Source organism: Colletotrichum phormii (genome assembly GCF_030913505.1).
Source record: "Colletotrichum phormii strain CBS 102054 chromosome Unknown BDP81scaffold_47, whole genome shotgun sequence".
Classification (NCBI taxonomy): domain Eukaryota; kingdom Fungi; phylum Ascomycota; class Sordariomycetes; order Glomerellales; family Glomerellaceae; genus Colletotrichum; species Colletotrichum phormii.
In genome coordinates this window covers 146245-159642 of record NW_026851489.1, presented here as the reverse complement: position 1 = coordinate 159642, position 13398 = coordinate 146245, and the positions used below count along the sequence as shown (strand labels likewise).

At 51.1% G+C, this 13398-nt stretch overlaps 4 protein-coding genes across 4 annotated transcripts; 1 reads left to right on the top strand and 3 right to left on the bottom strand.

Annotated features, from left to right (window-relative positions):
- Nucleotides 1-4455: 4455 nt before the first annotated feature.
- Nucleotides 4456-6520, bottom strand: BDP81DRAFT_336509 (general substrate transporter; the record flags this gene model as incomplete). The annotated part of the gene is made up of 6 exons (XM_060585924.1): nucleotides 4456-4856; nucleotides 4915-5235; nucleotides 5290-5641; nucleotides 5699-5802; nucleotides 5859-6223; nucleotides 6276-6520. 6 exons carry the CDS (start codon nucleotides 6518-6520, stop codon nucleotides 4456-4458), a joined length of 1788 nt encoding a protein of 595 aa, XP_060437598.1.
- A 1453-nt stretch (nucleotides 6521-7973) lies between these two features.
- BDP81DRAFT_362416 (zinc-binding dehydrogenase) lies at nucleotides 7974-9271 on the bottom strand. Its single transcript, XM_060586445.1, has 2 exons — nucleotides 8373-9271; nucleotides 7974-8315 (listed from the first exon to the last, which is right to left on the bottom strand). The coding sequence occupies exons 1-2, from the start codon at nucleotides 9132-9134 to the stop codon at nucleotides 8040-8042; spliced, it is 1038 nt and encodes a 345-aa protein (XP_060437597.1). The 5' UTR covers nucleotides 9135-9271; the 3' UTR covers nucleotides 7974-8039.
- A 1345-nt stretch (nucleotides 9272-10616) lies between these two features.
- On the top strand, nucleotides 10617-11159 carry BDP81DRAFT_456117 (uncharacterized protein; the record flags this gene model as incomplete). The annotated part of the gene is made up of 1 exon (XM_060593129.1): nucleotides 10617-11159. One exon carries the CDS (start codon nucleotides 10617-10619, stop codon nucleotides 11157-11159), a length of 543 nt encoding a protein of 180 aa, XP_060437596.1.
- On the bottom strand, nucleotides 11078-12399 carry BDP81DRAFT_443371 (uncharacterized protein). Its single transcript, XM_060591727.1, has one exon. It carries the CDS (start codon nucleotides 12230-12232, stop codon nucleotides 11300-11302), a length of 933 nt encoding a protein of 310 aa, XP_060437595.1. The 5' UTR covers nucleotides 12233-12399; the 3' UTR covers nucleotides 11078-11299.
- Nucleotides 12400-13398: the final 999 nt, after the last annotated feature.

Genomic DNA, 13398 nt, shown 5'->3' with positions numbered 1-13398 from the left:
GAACAACAGGTACGACGACGTTACCCTGGATGAGTTGGTTAGTAAGGTTATTGAAATGGACGAAAAGCCGGTCCATATCTCTCAAGCAGAGGAGAAAAGGGGTGTTGACGGGCACCACGTGGAAGTCGATGGGTCCGAATGGTGTAGGGACCATGATAGTACCACTCGAGGCGATGGGATCACCACTACCGAAGCGAATGTTTGCTTCACCGGCCCGTGATGGGTCAATTCGTACGCTTGGGTATATGCGACGAAGGGCCAAGACTTGGAGGTGACCAGCCGTGGAGTGGCCGGCTGCTCCAGTATCCGGCAAGATACCTTGAAAGATGTCAGAGGAGTATCGGTCGAGTGTGAATTGATGGGCTGCCTCTCTAGCAGGTTCGCAAGGGTCGGCTTTGATCAATTGGTGACGGAACGACTGGTTCGCAAGGAAATAAGTAATGGTCTTTCCATTGAAGTCCGATTCGCCGAAGAATGTGGTACTGATGTGGAAGGTATCGTGGGTTGTGTGGTCTTCGTCAATAGTCGTGGTCTGGAGGTATTGACGAAGGTCCTCGTCTTCACTGTGATAAGGTTGATCATCATCGTCGTCAAAGGGCTCGTTGCCCTCATATTGCGTAAGGAAGCTGCTGTACGCAGCCAAGGAGTTGTCAGTTACGTATTGACTGTTCTCGAACTTGCCATATGCAACTTTTCGTTCCTCCTTTGTGTGCTTTGTCGACCAGCAACCGGGTTTCTTGCATATATAGCACTTGCGGTCAGAGGTGTATTTGCCTCGTGGAGGGCCGCTGCTGCCACGGCCGAATCTGTTGCTCCTGCCGTTGCCTTGGTAGGTACGGTCGACCCAATGCTGGTTATCGGTCTGGTTAGCAGCGTATTGTTGGTCGGGTCGTTGTTGGATCCTCAGTTCAGTGCTGATTGCAGCACGAAGCTGATGGACGACTCCTTCGAGCGTCAATGATGGGTTATACAAGCACAGCTTGCATTCGGGGACGTCTGCGCACGCGTTGAGAAGGGTAAGACGTAGAGCCTCGTCAGTATGGTACTCCCGGGGAAGGGCGTACTGAATTGTCGTCAGGCGGGTTATGAGGGCTTCCAACACTTGAAGCTTGGTCTTGCCTATGTTAGTTTGCTCCATGCGGTGAAAAGTGGTCGACTGCCACTCCATGAGGTAATTCTGGTGGCTTTCCTGCCCCTCGAAGTGCTGCCGGACCTTGTCGACCATGACAGTAAAGTCACGGGGGCCGTTGTTGCAAATTCGATGGAAGTAGAATGTTGCGGCCTTTCCGCGAAGCATCGTCGAGAAGGCAAGGCTAAGGTCGTGATGGGTCGATATACCCACTTTATCGCAGTTATCGCGGAAGATATTCAACTTCAGGTCAAATACATCGTACATTTCGCCGCTGAATTTCATGTCGTCAGTGGTTATCTTTGTGAGGTTAGCAAGTAGCTGTGGAAGCTGATTCTGGGCAGGGCGGGACGGGGGTTTCTCATGTAACCATTGCCGCTCCCGATGGAAGTCGTCGCTATGGGATTGCGGTTGGAAAGGGGTGCGCTGTGTGTGTTTCGGTTCTTTGGGAAGCTCGTGAGTCGGTAGGATGCCGGTAATGGGCGGAAGGTCGTTCTGAAAGCCGGTTCGGCCTTGCTGGAAGCGAGGCTGTTGTGATGAAGATGGACGAGGTATCGTTTGGTGAAGCAGTGATTGACGGGGAGAAAGATGAGGTGACGAACAGCGGCTCTTGCTCTTTTCTGTAAGCTCTCTGATACGGTCGTTCCTGGCAAGTTGCTTCTGGACCATCTGTTGGAGTTGTAAATCCAGTTCAGGGTCGAATTCCGGCTCCTTCTTGATATGTTGTCTTTGCTGCTCTTCGCGCATCTGGCGGCGTTGTTCAGGAGTGATATATCCTCGCTGGATATCTTTGAGGAACTCGTCATTGTTGTCAACTAGCTTGTCGAAGTATGAGGACTTGGCTCTCAGGCTCTCGACTTCATCGTCGGTCCAGGGATGGAAGTGTTCTTCTTCCAGGATCCCCACGAGGTTGGGAGCAATCTTCTGGTCCCTGTGTCCCTTGCTGATGTAGACGCCGTGATGGAGAAGGTGATCGCGGAGGATTCCCAGAGGTCTGGTATCAACGGCGTTGAAGAGGGCTTCGTCCCAGTCCGCGAAGTCCTTCTGGAACGCCTCCCAGAGCTCATGGCCCAAGAGGCCATCGTGGAGCCAAGTGGCGATCTTGTAGGCCATGTAGGAGCATATTGTTTTGCTGTCGCGCTCGTCAAGGAGGAGGGAGTTTTCTTGGTCGTAGATGCCCCAGTTGGCGTCATCGATGAAGCGGTAGAATCCATCGGGGACTGGAAGAACATCTGGTGATGACGATAATGGTGGTCGTTGCGCCATCTTGGTTGCTTATACTTTAGCGATAGTAATGTAATATGAGGCTTGTTGGATTCGAAGATAAAAACAAATAGACGCGTACTTCGCGTCTCGAGGTAGTAGGTGAAAGGAATACCACGTTGGGCGAGGCCTCTTCCAAAGGCGCACTGGCGCGTAAGAAAGAGCTTTTTCGCGAGGCCAACGATGGCAGCGTTGAGGACGCCTTTTCCGACGGACCGCTGGGTCGGAAGGAAAAGTGAAGGTCTCGTGGGCCAAGGGGCCGACGATGCCTTGATTAGCACGTAAAGGACCTAGGGGTCGTAAACGTCTCTTCTGTAGGTAATGCAAATACCTGGCTAATCTGTGATTGAAAAAACCACTGATCAGTGTTGGTTTGCGTGTACCACAGGTTAGTCACACAGGTATTCCTGGTATCGCGATCGGTAGCAATATCGTTGGGTTAATCTGGTGTTCTGTTGTTGTTCTTAAGGAGAGTATCTAAACGCGAAGGCTCGTGATATGGAAGGAGGGAGCTGAGGTGTGTCACGTGCCGAAGACACGTGACATAGCTCGGCTCCGTGTATACCTAGCGATTGCCGTTTGTTCCCACAGGTTCACAATGGAGATGGCAGACCACTTACCAGGTGTCGTGCGAATGACGCGCTTGTAGGTCGCCACCACGCCCATATTGTTGTCCTCAAAAGGAGCCAGCACCGAGGTTATGAATTCGGTACTGGGCCAGTAGACGTGGTCATCAGCGAGGATCGTGATTTCGGTGTCGACGTGCGGTACGGCGTGGGCGACCTGACGGCGCTTCGAGGGGTGGAGGATTGCGCTCACACCAATTCTGGTGGAAGGATACTGTTTCTTGTAGCGCCTGGCGACTTTCTCGCAGCGCCGGCGCATCCTGGCGCCGACGGTGACGATTAGGATGGCGGCGGGCCTGTTTTCGAGTACCGAGAGTATGCACTTTACGAACTTTACGTTACCTGGGTCAATCGTGGGGAGGATCACGGTGACGTCTCTGTTGGTCCATTTTGGCCAGGCCTGAACTGGGGACGGCTCGTATCGCCAGCTTCCCCAGATGTTGCAAAATAGGCGAGTGTAACGAAGGACGAAGGTGTATTGAAAAATCGTGGCCCATTCCCCTGCAGTCCAGTCGTTGAATGGCGTTGCTAGATTGCTGTAAATTTCTAGCTTCCAAGATAGAAATATGGTAAAAATGAAGAAAATAAACTGTTTTGGGTTGTTTCGAGGGAAATCTAGTATTGCAGTCAGAAGTGAACGGGGGTTGGGTTGGGTTGCGCTACGGACTTGACCGGCAGGAGCAGCCCGCGTCGAGTTGACTGATAACACAGAACCTTCTGTGTCAGAACTATCCGAGTATTCAGCCGTGTAAATCATTTTGACTTGAGTTTAAGTTACCTTAAGTTCGTGTGCTACTGGTGTCGTACAAGTGGGATGAGGATGCTGGTGGAGAGTGTGTTGATAACTCACAAATTGGAATGTCTTAGATCAACGACGTTGAGCCTACTTATATGACACACGTAGCATGTGACAGATACTGAACATGTCTGTTGGCTTTCCATACTTTCGAAACAATGGCATTCAACTTTGCATCGAGTCTTTGTTGCCAACCGATTCTCCTTCATTCTCGACAATGCCCATCTTTGGATCAAAGGGGGAACAACACAAGAGGCTTTGTTAAGTCGCAACTAAACTGATCAAGAAGAAAGAGCAGCATGGCTGACGGTTGTTCCTCGTTCTGAAGAATGATGGCCTTGTTGTGAGTTGTCCTAGGAACATGGCTCTTGCCTCGACAAGGCTTCGAAGGCCCCGAAGTCTAATAAATTGACTCGAATGGGCAAAACAGCATCACTTTAACGCGTTTCAGCGAAGCAAGATTATGCATGAGCCGTAGAAGCCTCAAGTGAGACTGTGAGCCTAAAGTGAAGTCGCCTTTGATCGTGTAAAATTTTTCTCTGCGATCTATGTAATTGATTAATCGAACACGGTGTGGTATCTCAGTGGTGAGTGAATGAAAAGTAATGCGCTTCGAGAGCCTACAATGATTTTCGCTCATCTCAGTGCATCATAGGACGAGCATCCTCAACCATCTCACTTGAGCCAAAATACTTTTCCAACTCATTCTCAAGCTCTCTGCCCTCGACGTGGCGCATCTCCATGGCCCGTTTGACGGGATTAACCTTGTCAGCATGGGCGCTGGCGAAGATAACATCAAGCTCCTCCAAACTCCGTCCTTTGGGTTCCGGGAAGAAGAGGTACACGCAGGGGATGATGGCGGCGTTGAAGACCGCAAACATGACATATGTCTGGTATCCCAAGTTGGCAAAGGCAGGAGGCGTGATCATGACAATCAGGAAATTGGAAAGCCAGTTGGAGCAGGTGGATAGGGCGTTGGCTTGGATGCGGATTCGGAGGTTCGTGATTTCGGCGGGGTAGAGCCAAGTCATTCCGAGCCAGCCTGGTTTGACGTTAGTATTGAAGTAAAAGAACTTTTGATTCTTGAAGGTGCAGCTTACCGATGGCGAAGAAGGAGTTAAAGACAAAGAGGAAGACTGTCGCGGTAACTCCGTAGCGAGTCTCGAGATTGGGGGCTCCATTTTCGGCAACTGTGCCTGTCGAAACAGTGCCAGCCAGGATTGCCATTGACGCCATCATGCCGAATGCGCCGAATAACATGAGCTTGCGTCGACCGGTTCGCTCAATTAGCGGTAGAGCAACGAGTGAAGCCAAGAAGTACTCGGTGCCGTTAAGAGCGGCAAGAAGTCGGGATAGTTCCGGACCGAAACCCAGGGAATTCTCGAACAAAAAGCCAGCGTAGTAAGTAATTAGATTGATACCTGTGAAAACATCTCAGTCAAAGCGTCTGATAACGAACGCACTTCCCAACTTACCGCAGATCTGCTGGAAGAATTGTGCAGCAATGCCGAGCAAAGTCCTCCTCAAATTTTGCGAAGGCCCGTTGGTCAGGAGTTCTTTGTACTTGAAGCCTCCCCCTTGGCTCTGGACCTCGAGGGCTTCCTGGATGGCCTTGACTTCGAGAGTTACTTCCTCGTCATCGATGGGCTTCCCGAGCAGGCGAGATGTCACTTCGCGAGCTTCTTCCATACGGCCCTTCATGGCCAGCCAACGGGGCGAGTCGGGGAGGTAGAGGAGTCCGATCATGACGATGATGGTGAAAAATGACTGGAACGCTACGGGAAATCGCCAGCGGATGGTGCCTTCGAGGAAGTAAAATCCATAATCCTATTACAACATTAGTTTGTGGGAGTGAGGCAGTCGTGGAGTCAAAGAACTTGCCACCCAGTATGCGATCATGATGCCACCAGAGATGAGAGCGCCGGAGAGGGTAATGAGAAATCCACGTTGATGAGGGCGGGCGCATTCAGATTGCCATGTTGGAATAGCTGCACTTCGGTTAGGTCTCCGCTGTGAGAGAGCAAAATGCCATGATTGGTCTTACTTGATGTGACCATGCCATTTCCAACACCACCAATAATTCTGCCGGCGGAGAACAGACCGTATTCGTGAGCCCCAGCCTGCAGAATCGTTCCGAAAATCATGATGGCGCTACCCCAGAACGTAGACGACTTGCGCCCCCAGGTCTCTCCGTAGAAGAGAATTAGAAAAGCTCCTAAGAAGCACCCAATCTGATAGACGGCAATAGCCGCGGCCTGCGTGTTTGGGTCGCCGGTGCACTGACTGTAGTCCCGCTGGGTATTCTCGGGGTAATCGAGCCAGCATAGAGCGTTTGACTGGTCCAGGGGCGTCATCAAGGTGATGCTCCTCTGGAAGTCGTCGAGAGTGAGAAGCGAGCTAAGGACACCTCTGAAACAAATGTTAGATCTGATTTTCTTGAAAGCCGAGCGAGAGAATTTACTGATCATAACCAAACATCAGGAATCCACAGGACGCAATGAATCCGATACTCCAGTTGAGTAACTTGCCCTCGAGGCGCTTCCCACGAAATCCCCACTCTGGCAGGTTACCCATCTTGGCAAACATGCCCATCAAACCTGAGGGAGACTTTAATTTCTGGTCGACGGCGCGACTGCTGTCGTCCGACGAGGGCGTTCGGCTGCCGCTGTCGCTGGGCTGTTCGCGCTTCTCCTGCTTCTCGGTCATATTGGGCTCGACAGCCGTGCTGTGTTCGGCCATGTTGATCCAGATATCGACTCGAGTCAAGAAGTCGGAAAGTACATGTAGTGGTGGTCGATCACTGGAAGCTTGGGAAGCCTTGGAGGAAGCGTGGATGCAGGACGTGCGTGCAGCTTTGTACTCGCTCACCTCTCACCCTTGGCTCATTTTCTCGACCAACATCGTGGGCCTCCGATGAGACAGTACTTGGTGAAGGATGACTTGGCTGAGGTCATATTGGGAGTTTGGGGGGCTGACAGACGAACGAGAGATGCCGATATGGAGACTTTGCGGCTTGGAGAGACCAACGCTACCCACCCTTTTTCTCCGGATTGATGTCTTGGTCGTGGTCAAGCGACTTTGGTTGATTTCTCCAGTCAACTGCAGGAAACGGCCCGAATCCATGTCGTCGGTTGATGGGTCAAATGGCTTTTGCGACCTTACTTTTGTTCCGAGAAAATTCTCATCCTTATGTCTTCATTCATCTGTCAGAGTTTAAGGCAGACCTGACTAAGTACATCGCGCGAGAGTTGCTCTTCAACCAGTTTGAACTCCAGTCAAATCCCAGAAATACACCACGCAGAATGTCTAAAATACCATAAAACGAACCTTCAAGATACCAGTCAACAGGCATGTTGTCTTCCGGCAGTGGACCGCGAAAACCATTGCCGAGCCCGACGAGCCAACGACTGGCCGGCACGGGATGCCTAATAAAGTAAGCCGAGGCTGGGCGGTCCAAGACTTTGTTTTTTTCCTTTCACCTGAACAAATATGCGGTAAGCTGAAAGATTGATGGGAAGATTAAGACCCTGTTTTAGTCTTGGTGTTGTCTTGGTCGTCGCTTGGTATTTCTCGGCGACCAAGGGTTCACGTGCGGATGACGTTGGCCAAGTTTTAAGCTTAAATATCTAGTTGGCTGCTGTCGGACTGTTTGATACCCACGGGGTTCTTGGGGCTCTCCACTCCCATGCTAGCATCTGCGGAATCTCAATCTTGGCGAACCTTGAGCCAACATGTTTGGGCGGCTTTTTTTTCCGAGGAAGAGAAGAACCGGCGCGATCTGCGTGAAACAGGAAAAGCTATGCGAGCGTGGTATTGGTGCATTACCTGGGCAATGAAGGCGTCTCCTTGGGCGACTCGGTGTTTGGGGAGCAGCAATCACATCGACTCTTCAGCAATTAAGTATGTCTCGCGTTAGTACGGATAGAGTGTGACTGAGCAACTTTCCCCCTTCTACATGACGGAGACAGATTGCTGTCAAGTCTCCGCTCATGATGGGCTCAACTTTCAACTTCAGAGTTTGCTGTGAGCCGACCTAGACTGTCTTTCGTAAGGCAGTGAAAAGTGACTTAAGCTTTTGCTTATAGATTACGGTCTGACGAGGGCGGCTAATGTAACCGCCGTTACTTGGAATGGCCCAGATATGAATGGAGCAGATCATGGCATGAGAGTTTTCATCAATCATTATTTCTTTTCTTTTCCATTTAGCCGTTATGTTTGTGGTCTATCAAAGCTTGAGAATGGCCTTGCCGAAGTTCTTTCCGGTAAGCATGCCAATCAAACCATCAGCAGCGTTGTCAATACCCTCAGTAACCGCCAACTTAGACTTGACGCTGCCCTCAGACAGCCACTTCTGCAAGTTCTCTTGATGATCCTTGAAGTAGGCGGGGCCGAACTTGGGGTTGCTAACGAGGAAACCCTGGAAGGTGATCTGCTTGGTGACAACCTGCATCAGGCCGTTGATGCCCTTTTGCTCACTAGCGGGGGTGTTGTAGTTTGAAATCTATCCTGTGCATTAGCGTCCCATCTAAACTCATTTACCGAGATCCCATTGACTTACCATGCCGCAGACAGCAATGCGACCCTCGCTGTTCATGCTGTTGAGAGCAGCCTCGAGGTGGTCTCCGCCGACGTTCTCAAAGTAGATGTCAATTCCGTTGGGGGCAAGCTTGGGAAGAGCCTCAGCGGGCTTCTCCTTCTTGTAGTTGAATCCGGCATCGAAACCGAGCTCCTTGGTGATGAAGTCGAGCTTCTCATCTGAACCGACGGAACCGATCACAGTAAGACCCTCACGCTTGGCAATTTGACCAACAAGTTGGCCAACAGCACCCGCGGCCGAGCTGACAAAGATTGTCTCGCCCTTCTTCGGCTGTCCAATCTTGTGCAGGCCGGACCAGGCTGTCAAACCCGGCATACCGAGAGGTCCAAGGAAGAGGCCGAGGTCCAGGTTGTGAGGGTTCTGCACCTTGCGCGCTTGCGACAGGATCTGAGGCGTGACGCGAGCGTACTGGGCGATAGGGGTGTGGGAGTAGACGAGGTCGCCCTCGGCAAAGTCGGAGCTGTTGCTCTTGAGGACCTTGCCGACGGTGCTGTTGGTGACGGGCCCATCGAGCTCGAAGGCGGGGGAGTAGGACTTTGTGCCGGCCTCGCGCATGCGGCCGCGCTGGTAGGGGTCAAAGGAGGCGTAGAGGACCTCGATGACCAGACCGCCCTCTGGGGCATCGTTGAGGTCGATGGGGCGGTCCTCGATGGTGAGGTGCTCCCCCGCCACCGGGAGACCGGTGGGGATCTTCTTGAAGATGAGAGTCTTGTTTTGGGTCATGATGAATGATGTGGCTTGGAAGTGTATGTAAGATGGGAGGGAGAGCTCGTTGATAGTGAGCTTTCAAAATAGGTACCGGGACTATCCGACAACTTGAAGACAGGACGTCAAGAAATAGTCTTTGAACTAAGCTGCATTGACGTAGTTGTGGGCAGAAAGTTGTGCCGAGGTAGGCAAAGTATGATTTGTAAGGATAATAACGGCATTAACGCCGATGAAGAGAACCAACCCCGCGCGCGTTCCACGTTCCACCCCGCCTTTTCTTAATTGCGATGCTTTGGACAGTTACACGAGTAAGGTGCAGTAGATATGACGTGCCGTTGCTTAATCATCACAGAAGCTATCGTACGACGACGGCTACAATGATGGCTTATGGGAAATCGCCACAAACATGTCTTTGCAAAGGATTGAAGCTATTCACAAGTCAGCTGACAGAATATCAACCGGAGTCGGTTGTGGTTCGTACACTTGGCCGGGCGACATGTCAGCACTCTAAGATCATCCCCCGTTTGGTTAGTCTACTCCTTGGGCGGGTTCTGACAGCTCGGTATCGCATTTGTATTCCAGAGTGCTTAGACGTTTTTTGTATCGCAATTTCATTAGATTGGAGTGCAAAACGAGGCTTCCGTACCTTGCATCAGTAAACAGAAGAGACGGGCCTAGAATAGTCATATTCACCGTCCTGATGCCGCTATCTTGCAAGCTCGAGATTGAAGCCCAAGCTTTTAAAGCTTATTTCGCTGCTGCACAGGGCTGAAAGGCCTGGTTGATCATATGTACGGAGTACTAGCAGCTGTCCAGTCGATACAAGGATGAGATTCAAAGCCTTAGCGAGTCATGGCGGCGATGCTTGTCTCGGCGGCGAAGTGTCGCTCGAACGCATTGTTTTTTTGTCTGCCTGTCGCGCTCATCTTAACATCTTGGTCATATCGTGAGTGTTATCGAGGCATGTCTACTTACCTCAATGTACCACAAGCCCTCGCCGTTCAAGGTGTTTACTTTTGTTGGAAATGTAAACAGGTAGTCAGAGGCACTTGATTGAATGTCATTTCGATACAACATTTGAAGCTTTCAGTCACGTAAACTATAATGCTTGAAAGGCACGGTGAGGTATACATCCCAATCATCAACCAGGGGAAGGACCTTCAACAGAACCCTTGAGAAAGCCTCATTGTCGGAGCTCCCCCACAGCGGCCTGCCCGCGACCATGCCTAGACTTGACTCGTTGGTCAAGACAAGCTCGCAATACATGGGCACCCCCTAGTCTAGTGGCCTGCAATATGAATAGTCTCTTTTTGCAATTATTACATTGACTGTCAATGGAGTAAGCAAACGAGGAAAAATGCACCAAACCTACCGAAAAGTGGGAAGTATAAATAAATTCCTCGAATTCCTGCCCACTAAATCAACAGAGATGTTTCTCTTACAGCAGAGTCTAGATCTCTATCCTTTCAAGACTCCGCCACAACTGACACAAAGAACATGAACTTCCTTACGGGCACCTTCCTTTTACTCGTGGCTCATGGCGTCATCGCCAACACATGCGTCCAAAAAGGACCGCCGGGTCTCGTTCTGACTGACAACGGCCCGACCCGCCTTGTTAATGGGATGTACGTGATGGACGGCTTCGATATCACGGTCACTTTTGCCCCAGCATCGCGCGATACCTCAGCAGGCCTTCTCGAGCTCGCAAACGGAGGATCCACGGTCAGATGGGTTACGATCTTCGCTGCGGATAATGTGCGCTACAGCTTTCAAGTCGATGGCGCAACGCGGTGCAAGACCAATGTCAAGATGGTGAAGGTGCAAGGAGCGCACTTCTACAAGAGTATGTATATGTTCAATGTGACTATGCCGAACTACTGGGAAACGTTTCTTTTTTCTGTCTCCAGATGGTTTAACAAATTTCTCAACGGAATAAACTTGGATGGAATCCCTGATGAGGGACGACGCATCATCCGAAGCGAGGAAATTGTCAGACGGACACATTTCAGGGCCACGGTTGGCAAGATCGGGATACAGTGAGGTATGAACAAGACGTCAAGCCAATGGTGGGATATCTAGGGCAAAGTGCCTGATTATTTGTATGAAAGTCACAAAAACAACGGAGAATCGATCAAGAACGCAAAAATCGACTTAATAGTACACACCCAGAAGACTGCAGTTTACCAACAGTCCGCTTTCGAGCAGAATCCATCCAAGTCTGCCTGCCTGGCCAAGTGAAAGACCGCAAGATACGCCATCAACTCTAGGTGCACCAGTCCCACCGACGCCCATTCCCTCACTAGCAATCTCTTCGCATTGCCAAGTACCCATGAGACCAAAGAGGCTGACATTATCGTAAACCAGAATCTCCACGCTAGAGGATAATACCAGCATGGTCCAAAGTATATCTCGACTGTCGTCCACGTGCCGATCCCCAACAACCACATGAAAGCTCTTCCAAAAGTCCATTTCCACTTGGACATCTGCGTCATGCTGCCGCCTGTCTTCAAGTGAAGACCTGCGAGGCCGGCCCATCCGTCTAGTATTGCTTTGATATCATCCCGTGTTCGAGGCGGCCAGAACCGGGGAATGTTGGCCTTTGGGTCGCAGAAGCCGCCTGGGACAACTGAGGAGACTGTCGCTGATGTTGCGGTGGGAAGAGTGAAGTAGCTGAGAAGCGTAAGGGTCTGCCTCAACGTGTTGTTTTCCAAGAGGGACCGCGGCACAGATCCTGCAGGAAAGAAGTCGACGAGGCACTGAGACCCGTTGGTGATCATGTACTTGCCACCAAGGGTGGCAATGATGGTTTTGATAACAATGGCAGCGGTCTCGGTGGCTGTCTTGAACCAAGAACCTGAGGGTGGTGATGATTGGGCTACAGAAGCTTTGGGATTGCCGCCTAAGATAGACCCTAGAGATGGGAATGATAACCTCAGGTCGATTTGGGGAAGAAAAGTATCCGCAGCGAGTTTGGCCATGACGAGGCCGATCACTGCTAGTGAGAAGAGCACCAAGTACACAACAGTGCTCATTCTATCCGGCTGCACATGCCGTTCCGTTGCCATCGGGATACGATCGTGGATCCGGCGGTCCCGATCCGATCGTGCCGCCATGTCATGGTGCTCCCAGTCTTGTATCGGCCGGCCGATCCGAGTACCTTCGAGTGTCGAGTCGTCGGCGGGTGGCGCGGTAGGCTCCGTCAACTCCGTTACAGCTCTTCGGTGGAGAGACTGACTTGGAGCAGGTCTATGGTCCGCTTCCGTCCCCCGCGCAGGCAATGCGCTGTCTGAAAGTGATGGCATCGCTGGATCTGGAGAGAATAAGGAAGCCTGACACGATGAGATTACGAGGTGCAGGTGAGATGTGGCTTAACGAAAGTACTTAGTAATAAGTAATCGCTGTGCCTCTCACCAAAGTCCTCAGGCTAACCTACACTGCTCAATGGATGTTGGCTGAAAGAGTTAGGTAAGACAAAGGCGGTTACATTCGTTGTAATGAAAGGGAATAAAAGTCGATTCTCTTCTAGTGGCAAAGCCCTTTCTAATTCGTGTACTTGTTCTTTTCTTTCGATTTTACCCCCTTACTGATTCCCTCAGAGTTCTAGATATTTCTGAACCGCCGTTGATTTCACAACAACGGAAACAGTTTCCCTCAGATCACCCTTAGTCAACATGAATCGATTCGTCGGCTTGACTTTGCCAGAGCGCATTTTGCAGCTTGTCATACCACAGTAACCGAGAAACAGCATGGTACGGGGTCTGTCAGCATGCAATGCGATGGGTCCCATCCACTGAGTGACGGCCCGTCTTCCCCTTCAATCCCTCTGTCGGATTGGAAGCCCAATTCGACCGTGAGTAAGGGTAGAGCAGGGGCCACCTCGAGAGAATACAATTAGACCTCGACGGTCCACCCAGCCTCCGGTTGGAATCTCCCTTCTACTCCTTACGCAGAATCAATCAATACAGAGATATTGATACTTCGTCACCCCCAGGACCCTACGGTTCGAACCAACTTCCCTGTTATAGGGATACCAACACCCTCCAACATCCATGCCCCAATCTGTCATCACAGCCGAGAGGAAATGCTACGTCGTGCTGACGTCTTGCTGGGGACACGAGAGACTATCGAAACTGGCAGCCGGTTCAATGCAACAACAGAATCCGAGTCGGCCTCACAGCATCTCTGAATCAACCCAAGCACGCCCGGGCAACCCAATTCAAGGGTGTTCAAGCAAGCTCGCCTAAATTCACAGCAGTGGCGCATGTCACCAGCGTTCCGG

Excerpts from the sequence above, each read along its gene's own strand:
- BDP81DRAFT_443371 (XM_060591727.1), bottom strand. The coding sequence starts at position 12,232 with ATGGCGGCACGATCGGATCGGGACCGCCGGATCCACGATCGTATCCCG.
- BDP81DRAFT_362416 (XM_060586445.1), bottom strand. The coding sequence starts at position 9,134 with ATGACCCAAAACAAGACTCTCATCTTCAAGAAGATCCCCACCGGTCTC. Across the intron at positions 8,316-8,372 it reads GCATTGCTGTCTGCGGCATG|ATTTCAAACTACAACACCCC; the intron begins GTAAGTCAATGG and ends TGCACAGGATAG.